This window comes from Mytilus edulis, chromosome 10 (assembly GCF_963676685.1).
Source record: "Mytilus edulis chromosome 10, xbMytEdul2.2, whole genome shotgun sequence".
Taxonomy (NCBI): domain Eukaryota; kingdom Metazoa; phylum Mollusca; class Bivalvia; order Mytilida; family Mytilidae; genus Mytilus; species Mytilus edulis.
This window is the reverse complement of record NC_092353.1, coordinates 11433238-11458709: the sequence shown is the minus strand read 5'-3', so window position 1 is coordinate 11458709 and position 25472 is coordinate 11433238. Positions and strand designations below refer to the sequence as shown.

General features: G+C 32.8%; 1 protein-coding gene across 2 annotated transcripts in view; it reads right to left on the bottom strand.

Annotated features, from left to right (window-relative positions):
• Positions 1-363: 363 nt before the first annotated feature.
• Positions 364-25472, bottom strand: part of LOC139493396 (toll-like receptor 4) — an 82771-nt gene continuing 57662 nt past the window's right edge. Inside the window, exons 1-2 of one of the 2 annotated variants that reach the window (XM_071281771.1) lie at positions 6733-6879; positions 364-3821 (exon numbers count right to left, since the gene is read on the bottom strand). In XM_071281771.1, coding sequence (XP_071137872.1) covers positions 1423-3821; positions 6733-6775 — 2442 coding nt within the window. In that variant the 5' untranslated portion in view covers positions 6776-6879 and the 3' untranslated portion in view covers positions 364-1422. Of the gene's footprint in view, positions 3822-6732; positions 6880-25472 lie in introns of those variants that run through there. The other variant, XM_071281772.1, reaches the window with a different exon arrangement.

The following is a 25472-nucleotide window of genomic DNA, read 5'->3' as shown; positions in this document are numbered from 1 at the left end:
TACGGAATAGCAGTTCATACCCTTTCAGAGCACATGAGATCAATCCCAGCTGTTTGTGGGCTCATGTTTCTGAGTCTTTAGTTTTCTACGTTTTCTTTACTATTGTTTGTCTCTCGGTCTTATTTATTTTTAACTATGGCGTTGTCAGTGAATTTTTGACCTTTGAGTTTTAATGTCATAAAATAATCTTTCGTCCATTTTTCCTTGGTTAAATAATTCTAAATGGTGCAAACAAATTAACTGAATATATTCAAACTTCTTGCTTTAAATGCTAAATTGTAAATCAGCCAACAATAGCTTTTTTTTTTAGATTTGATAATAAGTATTTAGATGTAACTTTAGGCATTATTTCCAAATGATAAGTTCTTTTAAATAGTTTTATTTTTTATGATATAACATGTGAATTTACATAACATGGTCTTAAACGCAAACACATATTCGGGTAAAAAGCTAAAACCGAGGGAAACACGTCCAATAAAAGAGGGAAAAAACCGGAACAACTAAAACATTGAGCTACAACAAAAATAAACGCTAAAATACATAGAAACTGACTATAGATAACAACTGTCATGTTTTACATTTTACAGATACATGGTTGGTTGCACCTAGTTGTTTTGTTAACTCTCGCGTACATATCAATGTTAAACATATCGGTAAATTGACACACTACGTAACAGGAATGCGGTATAAGCAAGAGCACTTAGCACATAAGTACATAACTGAATAATATAACAGTACATTATTACATGTGTACCACAGAATAACAGCGGACACATTCAAATGAATTTACAACAGCACACCAGGTTTCGATAATCGATAGGAATGTTTATCTTATATGCGTCGCGGACTGGTTAGCTAATTTGCATCAGAAGTTCACTCACTAAAAACAGGATACAAATTCGATTGTTCTCTCTGTGTACTTTGGTTTCCTCCACGAGTAGAAACTGACCGACACTAAATAATCAATAAAACTAAACAATGCGTTTAACACCATCAATCAATCAAGCATATGTTTGATACATATCTGATTCTGATATACATTAATAACAAACAACAATAAAACAAATATATTCTGTGAGTACAACACGTGTTTCTGCAATATCAACCACAAGAACAATCACAACTAAAAGTTTGACCGTGCAAAAAATATAAAAATGATTTATAACACAATCAAAAGGAAAACAAGTATGTGATACGCTTACAAGCATAAGAGAAAATGGTCAGGCTACATATATAACCGTTACGTAACAGTTGTATTAAGAATAAGACCACATTTATATACAAATCATAGCCTGAGGATATGCTCTCCTCCTGCTTTTCCTTGTGTCATGGTTCTTATCACATCTATAAAAACATATCATTTCTACCAACCAACGATTTTTTTCTTAATTTGATAATTGTTCTGAAATGATGGCAAACTTTTTATACGGCTGAATTTCTGGAATATAGCAAAGTAGTTTCTTCCTTTATTTTCAGAGACATTTTCATCTTTTCATAAAATATTTCCTCCGTATTGTATGGCAGGTTGTCATTGTTTGGCCATTGGATACATGTAATTTTAAACCACTTATTCTTCATTGTTTCCGGCATATCTGTTACCTTGATATTATCCCTTACGACAACAATCACCATGTCTTCTCTTCCCTTCTGAAAAGCATGCATACGGGTCATTTCCATTTCATACGATCCCCAAGTACTCTTTAAGAAATTATCAGTTATAACGAATATAACCTTTCTACTTGAATCGATTGCATTGACCATATTTTCTGCTATACCGTAACCAGCAATAAAGTCTTTGGCGTCCAGACATAATTCGAATCCCATACTCTTTAAATTGTCATGGAAATCTTTAACCCATTCCGAATCAGTATGACTGTATGATATAAAAGCATCATACGTATACTCTTGTCTGAATTCTTTGTACTTTTTCATTTTCATTTTGAATCTCAATAAAAAGTACTCCAAAGCATATTTATATCGAAAAATTATAACGGTTGTTATTGTGGCAATTATGACAATGGAGGTTATAAATATAGCAAACGCCAACCAGATTTTTGTTTTGCATGAAATCTCAAATGTCTTTAGGTTGGAAATAACCTCAGACATAAATCTACGGGAAGCCTTATCAGTTACACAGGTGAGATGCAAGATATCCTGTACTTGGTTTGTCTCACTTAACCATTTTAAAAACTGCAATGTTTTACAGGAACATTGAAAGGGATTACCTCTCAGGAGTATACCGACTCCTCCAAGGTTTTCAATTTGTTCAATGTCTTCATCATTGAAGTGTGTAATACCGTTAAAAGTCATATCAATTTTTTTTAGTGCTTGAATACTTGCATGAAATTTAGGAAATATTGTGAGATTGTTATACGACATGTTTACTGATGATAACTGCTCAAACGGGTGCAAAAATAATCCATTTGGTATACTGTTTATCCTATTAGATGAAAGATTAATATCTTGCAATTTCAGATTCTTACTCAAGAAAGACCCAGCTCGAGCAATGTTTGCAAATCCTTTTCCTAGTGACCCACTGGCCTTCAATGTCTGCAAATTTGGGAAACCATATAACAAGTCGATTGACAGTTTTTCGCATGACCATCCAGACATATCAAAATACTCTACATTTATAACTCCTGAGAAACTACCTTCGCATGACAAGAATTTACAGTTCTTGAAGCTCAACACGCGTAAATTATGACCGTTCATAAATTTAATATCAACCAAATCGTCATCTATGTTATCTTCTATATACAACTCTTCAAGAGTTTGTGGTAATATGAGACTAAATAATATTGATGCTTGTGAGCGTTTACCTCTCGAATGATGCTTATTACCAATACTTTTCAAAACTTTTAAATTTTCAAAGTTCTGCACAATGGTAAACAAAGAACCCCCTTGGTCCAACAAAAGATTTTTAGAAATCTCTAAGTACTCAAGACAAGTGCTTCGAACCGAAAATACTTGCATCGCATATAAGGATATTTCTTTAATATATAAATGATGCAATGTTAGTCGTTTCAAGCATATTGAACATAAATATTGCAATCTGTTCCAGTTTAGAATAAACCCGTTATCAAATCTACTGTATGCAATTTCAATATTTGTCATATTTCTACTTTTAAATACCCCAAAAGATTTGAATACTTGATCAATTGGATTTGTAGGTAAATCGTTACCTAGCCATAATGATATTGAATCTAATTTAGGAAAGTGTTCAAAAAAATCCTCCGATATGGACGGCACCTTCTCCAAGTGCAAAAAAGTTATTGGTATTTTTTTAATGTGAGTGAACATCTCCTTGTTGAATTTCACTTTTGCCGATCTAGCAAAAATCTCCAAGTGAGTCAAATTACTTAATGTTGACCATTTGCTGGGAAACTTGAAATCTGGATATATCTCAAAATAAAGGCTCCTTAGTGATGACATCTTGGACGTCGCCGTCATTTGTTCATCCTGATTATATTGTAGTTTATTGTGATCAATCCAAAGATGCTGCAAACAAATCAGGTTTTCAAACATTCCAATTGGTAACACTTGTAAGAAATTGTGATCCAGGTGTAAACTTTGTAAGCTATGCAACCCATGGAAAGCATTCTTGTTAATTGATTGTATCAAATTAGAACTAAGATCAAGTTCGGTTAGATTTTTAAAATACTGAAATGTAAAACCAAGAACTATTTGTATGCTGTTTCTACTTAAATTGATGCTAGTTGCGTAAACCGGTAGGTTACTAGGTACTATGGTCATAGTCAAATGTCTGCAATCAACCATTTTATTTTGCACGTTGCATTTCGTCTTGGTACTGTAACATTGACCTGCAAAAAATGATATTTGTGTGCAGATTATAATTCACATCATAGTTCAACAACATAATTTACTTCAGCAAACAATATCATAAACATCCTTCGATTTGTTCAAGTGGTAGAGGTCGTTGTAAGCAATCTTGGTCAGTAGTTGTCGTCTGGTTATGTGGTTCATTAGTGTTTCTTGTTTCTAGTTTTTACATAGATACAGTAAGACCGTTGATTTTCCCGTTTGAATGTTTAACACTAGTAGTTTTTTTGGGGCCCTTTATAGCTTGTTGTTCGGTGTGAGCCAAGGCTCCGTGTTGAAGACCGTACCTTGACCTATAATGGTTTACTTTTTTACATTGTTACTTTGATGGAGAGTTCTCTCATTGAAACTCAAACCTCATCTTCCTATATCAATGTATCTTCAAACGCGTGCTGCTAAATATTTGTCCAATAATTACCATTGTATTAGTAATATTTTAAAACACATACTATAGAAAAAGTATTTTGTTACCCTCTTTTATCTGTTTCTTAGAAATTATAAACTATAGTTTTTTTTAAAACAATCTGATTGCAACACTATAATTCAGAAGATTACTTGATAGCATATATGTGGGTTACGTTTGGCCGACGAGTCTCTTTAACAAACTTCGAATTGCGTACTGTTTTTTTTTTTATACTTTGCGACTTTTATATTTTTCACATTAGGTACACCAAACGTCTGTTATCAAATACTCATATTTTTTAAAGAATTTAGTAAAAGTTTAATAAATGTATGACCCGCATTCCCTGACTTACTGATTTGCTAGTGATGTAGTGATTACGTTAAAATCTATGATTCACTACTACTACACAAACGGACATAACGAACAAAAATAAACACTGCAAGAAGAAATCAAAGGAATATCGTCGTCTACAAAAAAGAAAAATTAAAAAAACGGAACAAAAATCGTCTCTTTTTCCTAAATTTTAATATGGAGTCGTTTCTTACATATAGAAAAATCAAAATCAATAAAAGAACTGCTATTTGTGTATTATTTATTTAAGGAACTTTCCTTGGGGTAAATTTCGGAAGTATATTTAGAGAACTCTGGATTATCTAACGAACAAATGTCATCAAGATAACGATAGGTATTGTTGAATGTATATACCAAATGTAACAATGACCTGTTTCTATTAATTTTTACAGATACTGAGATTCATAGCAATACAAGAATTAATATGCTATCAGATGGCCACATTTCCTGCCCATAGACTTACATACTAACATTAGATACACTTTATCGTCGAAAGGTACATATATATTGTCCAGGAGAAACATTAAAGCTTCAATCGTTATTTTCACATTTCCAGCAAGTGTATCTACTTATATTAAGACATCATTATGTCAAATGACTTTTTACCATTTTCTGATACTCACCAATTGTGTACATACTGTTACATTGTTTTAACAGGTAATACACGATTCTAAAATGTTTCAAAGTCCAGAACATTCCATTCGGATTGGATGTATATTCAAATGTACCCCCTTCATCTTTTTATAGTTAAATCGTACCAAGCAAGAACAAGGAAATCATTTCATATTAAAAATAAGTGTCACAACAAACATGTTATTGTCCTATAAGACAAAGCATGATATACTTTAAAGATAACACATACTTATTTCCAATGTATACAGAAAGAACTAGGAATCCAAAGCGAGAGTGAAAATCTAGCTTATACCGCCACATTATTTCATATGTCACAAATATATCCTTGAGTTTTCTGTCTTTGTGTATTTAAATCTCAAGATGACCAAAATATTAAATCAGCAGTGTTAATCAGGTAGGGAGATAATCTTTAACGTTAAGCAGTTGTATCATATTTTTTTAATTTATCCAAGCTAAACATGTCTATAACCCATGTATTTTAATAACGACAATATTTCTGTTTTTTTCTTTCTTCAAAACATGGCAATTGTAGCAACTTATATCACTTTTTGTAAGATAAAAACTTCTTTGTGAAGTACAAAACTGATTCCAATAACAAATACACCGAGTTAATATCATTAAAATTGGTTGAACTTTTGATCGGGAACAAGTGGATTGATATTGGAACAGATAAGCAGTTTTCCGAGGAATATTCTTTGTGCGCCACACCATCTGCCGGCTTGTCTTTTTCTATATAAATAAGACAAAACCTTCTCATTTCAAAGTTGTATCTCTTTTACCTTGATACTTAGAGATCCAGGTTGCTACCATATACATACTCTAATTTCTCTGGTACATTTTGATAGTTTCCTGAATGTGGCAACATATGAACATACTGGAACCTGTGACTTAATTTATGATTTGAACTTCGTAATTATATACTTCCCTTTTGATAACATTAACTTATCTTTTTTTCAATCGTTTACTGTCTATATATCTCAAATATAACCTTTACATTGGAGCATTTTCACAGTATAAGGACTTTGATATTTTGATACGTATCTTTAATTATAATTAGACTGTGGACAAGTCACGACCAGTGTTTTATATCTTGACAATTTATGCATTTGCAGCAGAAAACAGAACATGCTTTGTATCAAGCTAAGGGTTTTGATTTATCACTCATTTAAGTTTTCGAGGAACAAGTCTTCTAGTGTTTTAATTTTATAGTAAATCTCATTCAAAACAAACAGAAACTAATCTTTTTGAAAGGATGTAGATATGCAAAAGTATATACCTCTAAATAAGTTCATATGATTTCATGTTTTAGTTATGCTTGATCTACACTAAGTCGTACGTTTACGACTAATTTTTAAAATGGTCTTTCGAACAATTTGCTGTTCTGCAACAAACACAAAAAATCATATATGAAGTATTTTATATAAAGTAGAGATGACGAAATTAACGCGTAATAATCGATACATCGTATACAAAAATAAATATAAAAAAAATGAAATCTGACTTACCCTCGTGTACGGCCATCAATATATAAAGAATCAGGAAATTCATAATGTTCGTGTTTCTGTTAACACTTTCTAATACTTTCGTAAGAATGTTACAAAGACTAGATATCTAATTATTTATTGTTATACACCTCTATACATGTAATATGATACTCAGCTTCCTGGTGTGTTATAAAACTTATTGATACTCAATGTAGATGCGTGCTGTCTGTATTAATATGAACAAAATATTAACAGTTAAAATGTTAAGTTATCGGAGACACTGTTCATTCATGGTATTTTAAGTAATAAGAAACCTAAAATAAAAAAATAAATAAATAATGCGTATGTTTTTTTTATAACTCAATGGATAGTTTTCATTATAAAACTTATGTACATATACTTTTTTCTGAAGAAAATTCTTTAATTTATTCATATTTAGAAGAAGTTTACTTTATTTTAATTGCCCCGACATATTTTTCGTATGCAAAGTGACCTCAATGTGACCCATCTCGTAAAAATCCGGTGATCACAATACGCATGGATGTCCTTAAAATAAACTAATATCTGAATTTACATGTTAAACACGTGCTCAATTTCCATGCTTTTTTGTTGATTTTTTGTCGATAATTAACAAACAGGTGACAATCGTTAAACTTCGGCTTCAAAACACGAACTTTGATTACCTGCCATATTTTCACAACAACACTGACCGATTGAAAAAAAATTGACGATTATACGAAATTTACACGAAAAAAAAAGGATAAATTCGTGCACAGAAGACTAAGTTAATGATGTCTAATGCATTGGTTCAAGAATTGGAAGAACATTATTTTTCACCTGTCACTCGTTTCTTATGACTTTAAAGATTGAAAAACTTCCCTTACCATGTGAGGTTGAATTAAATTGATTTGATTTTTTTCCTACATAATGTGCAAAGTATAAAATTTGTTATACCTATGATTTCTATTTCTATATGGAAGTGATTGCGATTTCATATCTGTAAATTTCAAACCCCCAAAACATACTATGACTAAAGACCGCTTAGACGACATGCATGTTATTTAATGACTTATTGGAATGTTATGTAAACGATTAAAGGTTTTAAAGGTGGATTTCAATAGAATAGAAGCGAAGCACCACCATATTTTGGAAGAGGCTGAACATTAGATACATTGTATCAGGCGATACAAAAATTCAAGAATAAATTATCAGGGTCAGTAAATCATATCTATATGAAAGATAAACCAATGCAATCGATGCTTGCTTTAGATTATCTGCAATCATAACCGATTGTTGCTGGGTACGTGGTTAGATATAGGAAGATGTGGTGTGAGTGCCAATGAGACAACTCTCCATCCAAATAACAATTTAAAAAAAAGTAAACCATTATAGGTCAATGTACGGCCTTCAACACGGAGCCTTGGCTCACACCGAACAACATGCTATAAAGAGCCCCAAAATTACTAGTGTAAAACCATTCAAACGGGAAAACCAACGGTCTAATATATATAAAAAAAACGTGAAACGATAAACACGTATAAATAACATAAGCAAACGACAACTACTGTACATCAGATTCGTGACTTAGGACAGGTTCAAACATTTGCAGCGGGATAAAACGTTTTAATGGATCCAAACCTTCTCCCTTTTTCTAATACAATAGCATGACATCACATCATAGAAAAACACACGGTAAAATATCAATTGGCAGGCTTAACTCAATCAAAAAACGTAAATTAATAATGCCCATTTTCTATTTCCTACATTATGCATTTGTGTACTGTCAGTTTTGTTGCCTTTGTTTTTGATATGGTGCTGTCTATTTTTCACCCATGAGTTGAATTGTTTTTTTCTTGTATCGTTCGTCTCTGTTCTACAAAAATAGCATACACTGTTCGACATATAAATGCGTATAAGAATCCAAAGCCGACACGAATAAGCATTGAAAATAATAATAATGCTTGTAGATCAATAAACCATGGACAACTTTTCTTAAGTTATGGACTGAAAAATGGTTTGATTCACGTAAGTGGATTAATGTAAGCGCAAGTACTATTCAAACAGCAGCATTCAGGTTATGCACACGCTAGGAGCAGGAAACCCATTATAATTGTCATCCTCAACAAAGATGAAATATACTCTCCAACAACGTATTAGGTTTTGATTTTACCATCTCTCTTCTCGATGATACATTGTAAAAAAGGCAGTTAAAGTGTGTAGTAGACAGGATCAAGCTTTTCATGACTGGTTACCAGTTTATGTTATTAAAGAGATAAAGGTAATATAGAATGAATTTTATTCTAGATAACAATCCAATTTAAACATTCATCTTTCCCAATCGATTCCATATTAGTATCTTATGTATACAGCTGATTAGTAAAAGAAAAACGTTAACAGTGACCATGCCAATTCAATGCACTGTATGCGTAAGTGGACAAATAATGTTCCATTTTGAGTTTTGTTTTATAATTGAAAATACAAATTACTATACAAACAATAAAACACTGATAAAACCAAACTAAACCTTACGCAAACCCCGTACCGGGAATTAGGGATATACATCCCTTAATTCAAATTATGTTACGACGTGCTTCTTTCGCTTTGTGAATAAACCCATGCTCTAAATCCAATAAAATTTGTTTGCACATGCGTTTATTGACTACTGCCGAATAATACATTTTATCAAATTGGCATGCATTTAATATATTTCATTACATTAAAACACTTCCAATCTCTTAACTGATGCTCATTTTGTTACTAATTCATTTATTAGGACTGTAATGTGTTGCAAATGGAAATTGACATTTTTGACCTCGATATGACAGCCGTTCATGCTTGCTTTTCAAACTCCTCTCTCAGAAAAATTACATTGCCAGTCGTTTGCTTTTTTACAAACAAAAAAGGAGGTTTATGGAAGAGCTTACAAAAACGCTGTACACTTATATACATCGGACATAGCTATTACCTTAATTGTCTGAATCAGAATCGAAATAATTGATGCAGGCAATACTTTATTGTAGTTTTAACATGGATAGGCATTATATACGTGCTATTTTAGCCTTCATTATCACTCGGGAAGAAAGAATCACGAATATAATGCCTACCCATGTTAACACTACAATACATATAACTTGAATCAATCATTTCCTAAATAATTTTGACATCGTTTAACTAAAACTCTAGACAAGATATATTGTTATCATGTGTGTACTTTTGCGCATAAACGCTAGAATTATGAAAGTCTAAAGTGAACCGGAAAATGAAGCAGATCTTTTTTCATATGTAACACCCTTCGTGTTGCGCATATAGGTTAAACATTACCAGTGTTAAGTCTAATGTGGAACGTTACATTGAAAAAGAAAAAGGAAATATGATAAATGCTTTTGGAAATTTTGGTTCTAAATTATGTTCAACTTTAATATATTATGTACCCAGAGTTATTATGGCGACACAAAGTATCCTAGTAAATATAGTAAGTTCGGTTTTATGATACCATGAGTATAAAGTTTTTGTTGAAGAATTTTGGTTGTTTTTTTTTAAACCTATGCTACACATACATGTACACACGACATTGGAATTAGGCACACAAAGGAAACAATTGAATATAATTTAGTGAGTCCATTCCGGCTGCGGATTTAGGAAACATTGCTTCTAGAAAAAGATTCAACGGTTAATGAATAGATTGTCACGACAAAGGTTTAATTAATTATCATTATATAAATGCACTTGTTAACACTTGTGACCAACAAATTCATCAGAAATTGTCCGTAGAGGTCAGTCAAGCACAGCCGATTGTTCTGATTGGTAATTTGTGTCATTAGTATAAAACAAATTAACTTGTTTTCCTATTTCAACTACTAGTATAAGTTTAATCTTGTATACTTATAATATTAAACGGGAAATGACCATAAAGTACACAAAACCTAACACATATTTATACTTTCATTTCTGAATTTTCCTCGGAGTTAAGTATTTTTATTTTGTTTTACTTTATATAAGATGTGAGAGATTTTAACATATGGACGACAAAGTTTGATTATTCTTATCTACCAAGACACATGTACAGATCCAGCTGCAGAGTTAAGATAATATTTCATTCTTGCACGGTTAGTACTTTGACAACGTCAATAATGTTAATGTAAACATATTTATTGATAGTGGATTGGGAAATACGTTATTACAACTTAAATTAATCGAATGCCAGATCTCTCATGTTTCAGACAAATTTCAGTTCTGGATCAAGATCGGGTCTCCAACAAGTTCTCATTTAGTGATGCGGAGCTTGACTATAGAGACAGGACTCATCGTACAGTGATATGGGCAGCAAATTGTAGTTAATGAAAGCTTATGAGAATTTTTTTCTCAGCTCTCTCATCGATGTGTCATACTGACCTGCTCCCATATATATATCTTCTATTTCTACCGGATCGCAGTGCCCTTGTTGACATAATAATAGGCTAGCAGAATGAATTTTTCGTCCATTTATTTGTGAATAAAAATTGAGAATGGAAATGGAGAATGTGCCAAAGAGACAACAACCCGACCATAAAGAAGACAACAGCAGAATATCACCAACAGGTCTTCAATGCAACGAGAAATACCCGCACCCGGAGACGTCCTTCAGCTGGCCCCTAAACAAATATATAATAGTTCAGTGATAATGAACGCCATACTAAACTCCAAATTGTACACAAGAAACTTAAAGTTAAAATAATTCAAGACTAACAAAGGCCAGAGGCTCCTGACTTGGGACAGGCGCAAAAATGCGGCGGGGTTAAACATGTTTATGAGATCTCAACCCTCCCCCTATACCTCCAGCCAATGCAGAAAAGTAAACGCTACATTAACGGCGTCAAGAGAAATTGGCAGGATCCGGAGAAATCTTGGGAAATCTGGAAGATTGTGAATGTGACAATTGGGACGAATTTGGAGAGAAACGACTTAATCAGAACTGTTATATATATAAAATAAATGTTTTTACAATTAATGTTCAGATCCTTGCCTCAAATCGCAGGATCTTGATCAGACTTTTGACAAATTTAAAACGAGAATGATCTTATCAAATTTAGCAGTAAAATACTAGTGTAACGGAGGGATTTTTAACTTTCAATATTTTTTTTTTAATCTGTGGTACGCTTTCAACTTAATTATAGTTAATAGTTTCCTTTTTTGATAAACATTTAATGTTTGAGGGTGTACAGCCTTAGATCATAGTTTTTCATTGGGTAGACATAAGACACCAGGAAGTTGGTATTTATATTATGTGTATTATATATCAAACAAAACACTGACATAAGTATCTGTTCATTGCAGTCATCTAGCACACAATAAAAAATAACATTCACATCATCATAATAACAGTTATTTATATTTAGATCTTGATAGACTTACAAAAAGGTTATTTTTGTCTGTTTTATTTAGAAATTATCGTTTGACATAAACATTAAACATAACAATACAAACAAAATTTAAACGTAATTGTTAATTAAATCTTCTGATAATGTCGTGCCTCTATTCATACATAGTTAAAAACTAAAATTGAATAAAAATAAGTTCTCGTTTTATTGACATAACGACTTTATTAAAGTCTGTACTTTATCATGTCTAACTTTTTAACTTACTTTTATGTTCATGTAATCATCAAACACTATGAGTGGATAGTTCTCCTCTCAAATAAATCCATATACATTGAAGTATATTCAATACAATAATTCTATAGATATGATATGACATGTCAATCCTGGTATCTACGATGAGTTATGTAGTGTGTACATGTCTCAAATCAGGGTATGCGGGACGATTGAAATTATAAAAACTATCCAAGATATCCAAATGACTTAGATTTATAAACAGCATTTGAATTTTTACACTTTTATCAAAAAGGTCAACTAAATTCTGATATTGTCCCCTAAATACGCTGGAAAAATCATTCTTGATTTACCTTGGTTCAATACCTGCATTTTAGGCAGCAACACTTTACGATGGAGATCCAGGCCCAGAATGTAGAGAGATGTATTTTAATTGACCAACTATTGATGGATAACAATAGATAGTTCACAATTAACAATGTGTTAATTCCCCCGAATGTTAACTTAAGTTAACATACAACCTACATAGCCCACCATTTGTATATGTGTTAAAACATATTTATATAAGCATAACTACGAGTATATGTGGGATCCTTTATTTAAACTTTTACACTTTTAGCAAAACGGTCAACTAAATTCTGATATTGTCCCCAAAAAACGCTGATTGATATAAAAAATGTGACCTACCGAATTAGACTATTTACCGGATTTGTTATCTCATAAGCAACACGACGGGTGCCACATGTGGAGCAGGATCTGTTGTCCTTTCCGGAGCACCTGAGATCACCCCAAGTGTTTGGTGGGGTTCGTGTTGTTTATTCGCAAGTTTCTATGTTGTGTTTTGTGTACTATTGTTTGTCTGTTTGTCCTTTTCATTTTTAGCCATGGCGTTGTCAGTTTATTGTCGATTTATGAGTTTGACAGTCCCTCTGGTATCTTTCGTCCCTCTTTTATTTGAAGTTCGATTAAAAATGAATATGTTCACTTTCGGGAATAAACTTTCTGTTATAAAAAGAATGCAGAATTTCTCGCTACATTGAAGACCTGTTGGTGACCCTCTGCTGTTGTTTTTTATTTTGTCGGGTTGTTGTCTCTTTGACACATTCCCCATTTCCATTCTCAATTTTATGCATTGTGTATAGCGGAACTTGAAGTAAGTGGACAACGCTAGTATCTTTTTTCTTCAGTATAAGCTGATTTATAAAGTCTGCATTTTGTGAATTGTGGAACAAATGGGTTGGACGAAAAGCACAGTGAATTTCTGTTTTGTCTGTTAAAACATCATATATCAACATTTATATATGACATTCACAAATATCAGGTAGCTCCTTCGTTACTACTCTAATATTCGTTGTATATCCATTTTGTTCCTCTCGTAATAAGCTTTCGAATGAAGTATCTGGTATATCTGTTATTAGGGGCTAAAGGGTCGCAGCAGTCCATTCCATTATCCAAAATATCCATTTCATTATTCAAAATTGGCTATTTCTTAATTTTCATGCGTATTTTTGCATTTAGGTCCTCCGTAACCCCCCTAATGGTAATTGCGGCACATATCATTTATACTCAGTTTATTTCTCTATCAATAAGCTTTAATTTGGTGTATAAATATTGCCTTGATTAAGGACTGAAGGGTTGCAGCAGTCCATTCCATTATTCAAAATAAGCTATTTCTCAATGTTCAAGCGTATTTCAGTATTTAAATCCTTCGTTACTCCTCTAATATTCGTTGAGGAACATATTGACTATAAACATGTTGTTCCTCTCGTAATAAGCTTTCGAATGAGATATCAGGTATATCTGTTATTAGGGGCTAAAGGGTCGCAGCAGTCCATTCCATTATTCAAAATATCCATTTCATTATTCAAAATTGGCTATTTCTTAATTTTCATGCGTATTTTTGCATTTAGGTCCTCCGTAACCCCTATAATGGTCATTGCGACACATATCATTTATACTCAGGTTATTCCTCTATCAATAAGCTTTAATTTGGTGTATAAATATTGCCTTGATTAAGGACTGAAGGGTTGCAGCAGTCCATTCCATTATTCAAAATAAGCTATTGCTCAATGTTCAAGCGTATTTCAGTATTTAAATCCTTCGTGACTCCTATAATATTCGTTGAGGAACATATTGACTATATACATTTTGTTCCTCTCGTAATTAGCTTTCAAATGAGGTATAAGGTATCTCTGTAATTAGGGGCTAAGGGGTCAGAACAATCCATTCCATTATTCAAAATATATATTTCATTATTCAAAATTGGCTAATTATCAATGTTCAAGCGTATTTCGGTATTTCAATCCTTCGTTCCTACTCTAATATTCGTTGCGGAACATATTCACTATATACATTTTGTTCCTCTCGTAATAAGCTTTCGAATGAGGTATCAGGTATATCTGTTTTTAGGGGCTAAAGGGTCGCAGCAGTCCATTCCATTATTCAAAATATCCATTTCATTATTCAAAATTGGCTATTTCTTAATTTTCATGCGTATTTTGGCATTTAGGTCCTCCGTAACCCCTCTAATGGTCATTGCGGCCCGAACGACTTGTTTTATCCATTATTTATTAAATGATGTAAATAGCAAAGGTCCAGTGAAAATTTAAAAAAAGAAAGACCACGTAGAGTATTTCAATTTTGAAAAAAATATGTTTTGGTAATCAGGTCGTCCATACATTGAACCAAGGAATTTCTGTTAAAAATAGTTAGAAAAACCCACTAATTTATCCTCCGAAACTAGGAACTAGATATATATATCAAATCAAAATTGAAAGAGGCTTTTTATTTATTTATTTTATTTATTTGAATATTTGTTAGATAACACCAAAATGACGAATTTAGAAATACGGGATATAGCTATAGTGTCACAGTCAATTTTTTATATTTTTATTTCACTATTTACCGCTTCAAGTTGAATAATGAAACATAAACTATTTCATTATTCATTATTCATTTTCAAAACATTGAATAGTGAATAGTGAACTATTTCATTATTCATTATTGAATTTTGAATAATGAACTATGAATAATGGACTTACTTCAGCGCGGTGTGATAATATGACAGCTCATTAAAGGTTGTGTTTTGAAGTCGACGTTTACCAATTGTACCCTTTGTACACAATCAACAAAGAAGAGTGGATTTTGAGGTGAGCACGTGTTTAACAATTACAATAATATATTGTTTATTTCGATGACGGAGCAATGTTTACGTTTGATGACTCTCTCTACCAATTTTGTATTCCCCTCCGCACTTGTGTATTGCGATCACCGGATTTTACGAGTCAAAACGCGGGCTTATTGTTTTCTGGAAGCCAACAATTTAAAAAAGTAAATGTCTTCTCAATTTCGTCAAACTAAAGAATTTCTTCAGACAAAAGTATAAGTTTAATTTAAAAAAAACCTAGCCGTTTAGAAATAGAAAACACATGCATCCTTTTTTTTTAATTTGAAGTTTCATATTACTTTAATAGGAGACTTCGAGTATTAATGTTAAAACATAGTTCTTTTTTAAATTTTGTTCTAAACCTTGACTGTAGGCAACGGCTCGAATTTTCTAATGTACACTAGATAACCTGTATATGTTATCATAAAAAATTTACAAACTCATTTCATCTATATAAAAATATAGAAATAGGGTATGCCTGACAATGAGACAGCTATCCACCACGCTTAAATGAGGTGGATGAAAGCAGTTAAATGCATCAATTTGAGAAATACTATATTGTGTATAGTGTATATTTTCCCTCGATATCAACCGTACAGACTTCACTATTTATTTTTACCATTTACCTAATGGGAAATAAATCTCAGCAAAAATAAGGGAGTCATATCAGTTGACTACGTTATACAACTTGTCATTATAAGCTGCTATAACCATATCGTCTTTGTAATCCACACTGGAATCGAATATATTGGAATACACGTTTGATTTAAATCAAAAGTTTGAAACAACACATTAACTTATAAAGACATTTTTGCATTTAGAATATACTTTCATAGTCTTCCTTCATAGTCCAGCGGATATCAGAATAATTGATCACTTTATGGTAAAAGCATGAAACTTGGCATAATAAAAGATTAAGGGATATAGACAAAATTCAGATATGGAGCCACGAAAAAAAAATCCAATATGGCCGCTAAATTCAAGATGGCCGACATAAGTATAACATCATTCATGTGATGAAGACTTTCAATTTTAATGAGTTCAGAAGATGTAACAAACTTAATGAAATACAATTAAGATATGTCAGTTATTATTTTTGTAAAACTTATAATAAAGAAATCATCAAAATGGCGTCCAAATTCAAAATGGCGCGTCAAAATGTCTAAGTTTGACAGTACTCGTATGTGTACACCATCATTGTGTGATAGAAAGTTACCAAATCCGTGAAACTGGTCATTGGATATAAATAAAGGCCTTCAGTGTATCAACAAAACATACGTGCATAGATTATATTTCCAAAATGGCGGCAATATTCAAAATGGCGCCGTTTAACATGTCAAAATTTTACGTTTCTTTTTAAATATGGTATAAAAATTATTAAAAAATAATGGATCATTTTTTTCAATACAAGCACGTATATACAAACATATTATTATTTAATGTAACAAGTGACATTAGCTATGAAATAAAAATGGTCGATTCAACTCAAAATGGCATCTTTGAAGAGTTTTTTTCCCCCACAGTTACAGGTAATAACCCTAGAAAATTTAACAATTTTCCTGAAATGAAAAAAAAAAAAAACAACATATGCAGTATTTAATTCTACAAAGAGAATTTATTTTTCAGAAATAAGGTAAGAAATAAAAAAAAAACTCCCAAGTAGCTATTTAACATAAAGTTAACATATATTAAAATTATAATGACAATATGATCAAAGTACAGGAAAATCAAAATAAAGCACAGTGACTCAATCACAGTCCGTTGTTTCACAGTCCGTTGAGTAGTTGCATAATGCTGTACAATTTAATGCTGCTTTCAAGCATTTACATGCTCCTCGACATCATTTCTTACTGTACAGTGGATGAGATCTTGGCATGACATTGAAGTGTCAGCAAGCACAGAAAAGAATGGTACCCAAGTACCATCAAGTCTTTGCCAACCAAATAAATCTGGTGATGGCATACTTGGATTTGCACCTAAACTATTCCCAAAATAACACTACCTTGGTAAGCTGTACGTTTCGTATGTTGAAGTTCATCACGTGTTGGAGGGATATTGTCAATTGTTCTTGTCTTCTGTGTGAATAACTATTTTCTTAACTCATTCATCGTATAATTTGTACTAGACCGATCATACAAAAGCACAACATACCGTTACTTTTAAAAATGCTTCTGAAATCTCCTCATATACGGACCATGTGTCCCAAGCTGATTTCTTACCTTTCACAGAAAAAAGCTGAGGCTATGTCACAACCGATAAAAGCATGACACAGTGGAAAGACTTTAGATTCAATGGTCCTAGGGCAAGGCACAGTCCATGAACGGATATATCGTAAGTTCTTCCTAGTGCCAAAACCTATCCACAGCTATTCAATCTGCAGTCTGTTTGGAATGGTTCTTGGAAGGATAATATTTGTTCATGATGAGGTTTATTAGATTCGTTAGTATATACAAAGCATTCAGTGACATTTTCAAATTCATTTACAAAACTAGCCACTTCAGGCCCAGCAACCATTCATCTGGATTTTCCGTCAACAGCACCACAATCTGCTTTAACATACGCATTATTTGGTCGTCCGCTTGATTAAAAGCCAAACAGGAAAATTTCTTCTCGGTCTTGGTGACAAAAAGGGTTGCCGCTAAGGATTGCTCTGTTGGTTTCTGGATTCTTTTTTGGCAACTGAAGCGTATCACGCAGACGAATTGGCAGCCATCGTGAATAGTTGGTGTGATCCAAGTCAAAGAACCAAGGAATGATCTTTGAGAGAGCTTCAATATATAATAAAAAGTTAGCCTCACGTATAGACCTTATAAATATTAATAATGTAAATTCAAATTTGAGAGTTATATACCAGAATTTAAAGTAAGGAGATTGTTTAGATAGTTCCAAACACCACTCTTCAAATTCTAAGATAACTTCATCATACCTCAAAACATCTTTGTACTGGCAGTACGCGTTTGACAATAAACGGTAAAGTGTGTATGCTGTAACTTGGTGTGTTCTACGTGTTGTTGTAACAGGAGAAGCCTTTAGGGCTGAATCAGCAGTACCTGGTGATGTAACCTGCGCATTTTCTAAAACACTTGTCCATTCACTATCTTCAAACCAACTACCAAATGCTTTGAACGCAGCCATTTCTATGTGTAGGCCACCGAGCGTCATTACAAAGTGATCCTCGCCATACATCTGAGGCCAGTTTCATTATATTTGTTTTGTTATTGTGAAAAGGGGTTGGTCAAAAGAAACAACTGGAGTTTGGCCTGGATTTAGCTTTCAAACAGCGTTACGAATAATGTTCAATGAGTGTCGTATCAATGCAACAGATTTTGCTTGCTCATGAAACAGAGGTAGAAGGGAAGACACCGCTAGTAATTTATTCGCATCTGGCAGTACTACAGCATGATAGGCGGACCATGATATATTTGTACCCACTTTAGCCTTAACACTTGATTTTTCTGCAACATGTTTCAGCCATTTGAGTTTCCCTTTTGATGCAGCTGGGAATGAGGACATATCAATTGAAAGTTCTCCTTCAACTAATGGGATATCTGGTTCGTTGAATCTTAGTACAGCTGGTGGAAGATTAGAATAACTCTTTGGTAATGGTAAAAGAAAAACTCTCTTTGACTGGCATTTCAACATAGGTTCAGATTGGAGAAATGTTTGAACAACGCCTTGAACATCTTCTGAAATATGTTGGAATAAAGATATACCTGTACCATCGAATGAATCTTTTGACGATATACTGATTGGATTGTGATCAATATTGTCTACAGCAGATGAAGTAAATATATTTTGTAGTAGATTGGTAGGGCAAACTATACCGTCTTTTACATAACGATCATAAGCCATGGAAGTTGAAATTTCTTACACTCGGTGGTAGGACACAATTAGTCCAAGTTTGAAGAAAGTATCTACTTCATGTAGATCACGTTTTCTAGTCTTACAGAGGACTACGATTCCCAAATAAGCACAAACTGTAGGTTCATGATCTTTTATGACCGTTCTTGTCCATTCGTTTTTGATGCGTTTTGTTATTTGATTTTACCATATGATTATGAACTTTCCAGGTTGATTTTTCTATAAGTTCAGTATTTTTGTGATTTTACTTTTTATGTGACGGTTTGATAGTTTCTTTGTACATCTATACATCAGAAGCGCTGTGCTATTCGTTAATGTCGACTGAGAATATAAACGATCCTAAATGTTGGGTCCAAACTGAATCGTGCTGACCAAAGAAAGCAATGACTGGGGTACAGAATTTTCCTGACATCACTTTGGGAAGGTTCCTTTAAATTCCTAATTTGATGCGAAAATAACAGTACGAAACAAACGTAGCTGCATTTGATATGTTGCACAATTGATTATCTCCAATGCAGGACCAGTGTCATATTTGAAAGCAAGAATGTTTATGGTTTCTGATAATAAGACTTTTGACGGCCATTTTGAATTTGTCGGCCATTATGGCATTATTTTTTATTGTTCCATATTCATAAAAGATTAATAAGCAATATAAATGTATAACTAGCAATATGCAAAGTGTTGTGCTTTTATTTTCGAATGATAAATTAAGCCATTTTTTTGACTCTGCCTCTTGACTGTTAGCCACCATTTTGAATTTGTCGGCCATTATGGAATTATTTTTTATTGTTCCATATTCATAAAAGATTAATAAGCATCATAGCAAGCAATATGCAAAGTTTTGTGCTTTAATTTTCAAATGATCAATTATACCATTTTTGTGGATCTGCATCATGACTGTTTGCGGCCATTTTGAATTTGTCGGCCATGATGGCATTATTTTTTATTGTTCCATATTCATAAAAGATTAATAAGCAATATAAATGTATAACTAGCAATATGCAACGTGTTGTGCTTTTATTTTCGAATGATAAATTAAGCCATAGTTTTGGACTCTGCCTCATGACTGTTGGCCACCATTTTGAAATTGGCGGCCATTATGGAATTATTTTTGAGTGTTCCATATTCAGAAATGATTAATTATCATCATAACTAGCAATATGCAAAGTTTTGTGTTTTTATTTTCCAATGATAAATTATACTATATTTTTAGACTCTTCTTCATGACTGTTGGCGGCCATTTTGAAATTGGCGGCCATTGTGGAAATTTTTTTGATGGCTCCATATCCAAAAATATTTATAAGCATCATAACTAACACTGTGCAAAGTTTCATGCTTTTACCACAAAGTGATCAATTGTCCCAAAATATTGCTGGACTATCATCGTCTTTTGTCATTTTGAGACACAAAACGCATGTCAAGGTATTAACGGGAAAATATATTAAGTTTTCCATGCTGAACGCAAATTTACTGATACCAATACGCTGTGTCTTCATATGTATAGGAAGATGTGGTATGAGTGCCAATGAGACAACTCTCTATCCAAATGTACATATGAAGCAATGATGCTTTTTGACTTTCAACTGTAATTAATTTTGTCTTTTGTTTATGTGTTATTTGATATAGGAAGATGTGGTATGAGTGCCAATGAGATAACTCTCCATCCAAATAACAATTTATAAAAGTAAACCATTATAGTTCAATGTACGGCTTTACTACTCAGAAAGAGGAAACATGGAGGATAATGCTAATAAAGTTTATTAATAAAACAATTCATTCACTTGAAGGAAGAAATCTTAAAAAAAACCATGTTGTTTGTTTGATTTTGTTTACCTTTTTTGAAGTCTTAAATAGTGTTTTATAGTAAGATATAAGGCTTATATTCTTAACTTAAATCTACAATTAACTTGCTACGTATGTTAGGTCATTTCGTATTGAATTACTTCAACTGATCGTCCTGGTTCAATTGAATAGTAAGATTATTTTACTTCCTGATGAATATGATGTACACCAAACTTGCAGTTTTTAACTCACCTGGCCCGAAGAGCCAAGTGAGCTTTTCCCATCACTTTGCGTCCGTCGTCCGTCGTCGTCCGTCGTCGTTAACTTTTACAAAAATCTTCTCCTCTGAAACTACTGGGCCAAATTAAATTAAACTTGGCCACAATCATCATTGGGGTATCTTGTTTAACAAATGTGTCCGGTGACCCGGCCAACCAAACAAGATGGCCGCCATGGCTAAAAATAGAACATAGGGGTATAATGCAGTTTTTGGCTTATAACTCAAAAACAAAAGCATTTAGAGCAAATCTTACACGCGGTAAAATTGCTTATCAGGTCTATCTGCCCTGAAATTTTCAGATGAATCGGACAACCTGTTGTTGGGTTGCTGCCCCTGAAATGGTAATTTTAAGGAAATTTTACTGTTTTTGGTTATTATCTTGAATATTATCATAGATAGAGATAAACTGTAAACAGCAATAATGTTCAGCAAAGTAAGATCTACAAAAAAGTCACGAGACCGAAATGGTCAGTCGACTCCTTTAGGAGTTATTGCCCTTTATAGTCAATTTTTAGCCATTTTTCGTAAATCTTAGTTAATTTTTACAAAAATCTTCTCCTCTGAAACAACTGGGCCAATTTAAACCAAACGTGGCCACAATCATCATTTGGGTATCTAGTTTCAAAAATGTCCTACCAAAATGGCCCCCACAGCTAAAAATAGAACATAGGAGTAAAATGCAGTTTTTGGCTGATAATTCAAAAAACAAAGCATTAAGTGCAATCTGACATGGGATAAAATTGGTTATCAGGTCAAGATCTATCTGCCCTGAAATTTTCAGATGAATCGGATAACCGGTGGTTGGGTTGCTGCCCCTGAATTGGTAATTTCAAGGAATTTTTACTGTTTTTGGTTATTATCTTGAATATTATCATAGATAGAGATAAACTGTAAACAGCAATACTGTTCAGCAAAGTAAGATTTACAAATAAGTCAACATGACCGAAATGGTCAATTGACCCTCTAAGGAGTTATTGTCCTTTATAGTCAACTTTTAACAATTTTCATAAAATTTGTAAATTTTTATTAAGGTTTATGTACCCTTCTGTAGCCATTTTTGTACGAACTTTTCAAACTTCAATTGTATCAAAACTACAGATATTATGAATAATAGAGACAGGCCATTTTGTACATATTCCAAGGGGAAACTTGATGCAAAGCATTATTTTTTACTGTTCCATTGCATTTAATAGAAAACGAGGACTTTGTGGCAAATAAATCAAGATTTTTATAGAAAATCCACAGCCTTTATCCTTGTACTCTCATATTTGGCAATTTGATGACTGATAGATATAGGATTATTGCATGCAGTGCTAGCATTGATTTCCTTAAAACAAGTTTAAAAATATAGTTATTGGTTAAGACAAGTATAAATATGGTCAAAATCAAGTACACCTTTTAGGGTGCGCTCGACTTAAGTGACTCAGCACGAGGTGTTTTGGAATTTACAGGTTACTTAGAACTTTTTGTAAAAAATAAACACTAGCACATCATAGAAAATCAAGTGAGTAATTTATGTTTCAAATTTTATAACAAAAATCTCTGTATTAAAGGCTGTGGATTTTCTATAACAATCTTGATTTATTTGCCACAAAGTCCTCTTTTTCTATCAAATGCAAAGAAACAGTAAAAAATAATGCTTTGCATCAAGTGTCCCCTTGGAACATGTACTAAATGGCCTATCTCTGTTATTTATTATATCTTTAGTTTTGATACAATTGAGGTTTGAAAAATTCGTACAAAAATGGCTACAGAAGGGTACATAAACCTTAACATTTTCCACTGAAACTACTGGGCCAAGTTCATTATAGATAGATATAATTGTAAGCAGCAAGACTGTTTAGTAAAGTAAGATGTACAAACACATCACCATCACCAAAACACAATTTTGTCATGAATCCATCTGCTTCCTTTGTTTAATATTCACATACAATGTAGACCAAGGTGAGCGACACAGGCTCTTTAGAGCCTCTAGTTTATATGTACCTTCAAAACTCATAAATCGATAGAAAAAAACCAAATTCGGGTTACAAACAAAAACCAAGGGAAACGCATTAAATATAAGAGGAGAAAAACGACACAACATTTTTAAAATGTAACATACACAGACACGAACTAAGCATTAGACAAAATCTGATGAGAATAACAAATATAACATCAAAAATAAATACATGAATTTGGGTTAGAAAGTACCTTGACACGTCGTATAATAATGTGAATTCACACTAAAAAATAAGAGAAAAAAACGACACAAAAGAAACACAACGTTAAAAGGAAACACACACAGAAACGAAACACAACGTTAAAAGGTAACACACACGAAAACGAAACACAACGTTAAAAGGTAACACACACAGAAACGAACTATGATATAACAATAGCCATATTCCTAACTTGGTACAGGGCATTTTGTAAAGAAAAAATGGTGGGTAGAATCTGGTTTTGTGGGACTCTCCATTTAAAGTTTTCCTCGGTGTTCGATATTTTGGTGATTTTACTTTGTACACCGATATGAACACAATGCAATGTAAGTAGTCTAGTTGTGTTCTTTCCCGTGTATATAATGTATACCCGACTTGCATTTTATTGGTGTATTTTTCAATGGTTTTGTTCTCTATTTCAATCTTCCGCATTCATATGAAGTTCTAATTATATTTAATCGGTATCGTATGTCTCGATTGTAATCGGAACCTTTAAGATAAAGTGGATTTAGTGTCCACCTTCTTTGATTAAAAGACCGATAATACCATATTATACATAATATTCGTCCAAAGTGGTAATACCTTTATCATGAATACTGAAAGTCATTTTAAAAAAGTCAGGGATGTATAAGCAGAATTAACTTGTAGTCTATTTATGCCCATGTTACATCAATCTTAAAAAAACAAAATGTTGCAAACCATTTGACCTACTTCCATGACAAATATGGTGTTGTCGACGCAAGTAAACCCCCTAAACAACAAGGTTCTTGTGTGAACATAACATTAGATAAACTGCATGATAAATGAATCAGGTATAATAATTCATTAGGAAACTAAACATATACCCCTCGACATTTACTAAAGAGGAATATTGAATAACCATAGGTCTATTCTTTGTTCTTTGTAATTGCAACTTGATCCGTCAGCACTGTATTGGATACGTAAATTGCGTACTTTCTCTTACAAAACACGGTATATTGCTTGGTATTCAACGAAACCTCTTTATATGCCTTTTTGTGCATCTTTGCAAATTATTTACTTGTTTTTATTGAGAAAAAAAAATGATTAATATACTTGTGGTACTTGTACATCCTGTCATAATGTTATTGTTAATGATATTCTCGTATTTGTGTTAATTTTTGCTAAAATGCTTTGTCTGAAAGCTTTTTGGTGTTAATGTGATACATACAGTGTGGCTCTGTATGTATGCATCCCGTTATTGTGCTATTGTAAACCATGCTTGTCTTTCATTTTTGCTGTGTGCTTTGTCTATATGCCTTTTTAAGTTTCTTTGATACACACATAACGTCGCTCTGTACTTATACAGCCTGTCATTGTGTTATTGTACGATGTTAAATTTGTGTATTCTTGTTTTTTAATTCTAAGCTAATATGCTTGGACTATATGCCATTTTGTGCCTTTTTGTTACATTATTTGTGTTTTTAGTGATTAAGATGAAGATGTTGACTGCTGTACCCATATTTTTGAGATTTGTACCTACTATATCTGTCTGTATTGTTAACGCGTTGTTTTCAATGTAATGGAATTTGATGCGACTGTCATACAAATGAGAGGTGTTGCTAGCTATAAAATCAGGTTCAATCCACTATTTTCTGCATAAGAGAATGCATGTACCAAGTCAAGAATATGATAGTTGCTATCTATGCGTTTGATGTGTTTAAGCTTTTGGGTTTGCTTTTTGATTAGGGACTTTCCGTTTTGAATTTTCCTCGGAGTTCAGTATTTTAATGACTTTACTTTGTATAGTTCATACGCTCTAAGAAGACTCTTTAATCTTGCAATATTATTATAAAAGAGGGACGAAAGATACCAAAGGGACAGTCAAACTCATAAATCTAAAACAAACTGACAACTCCATGGCT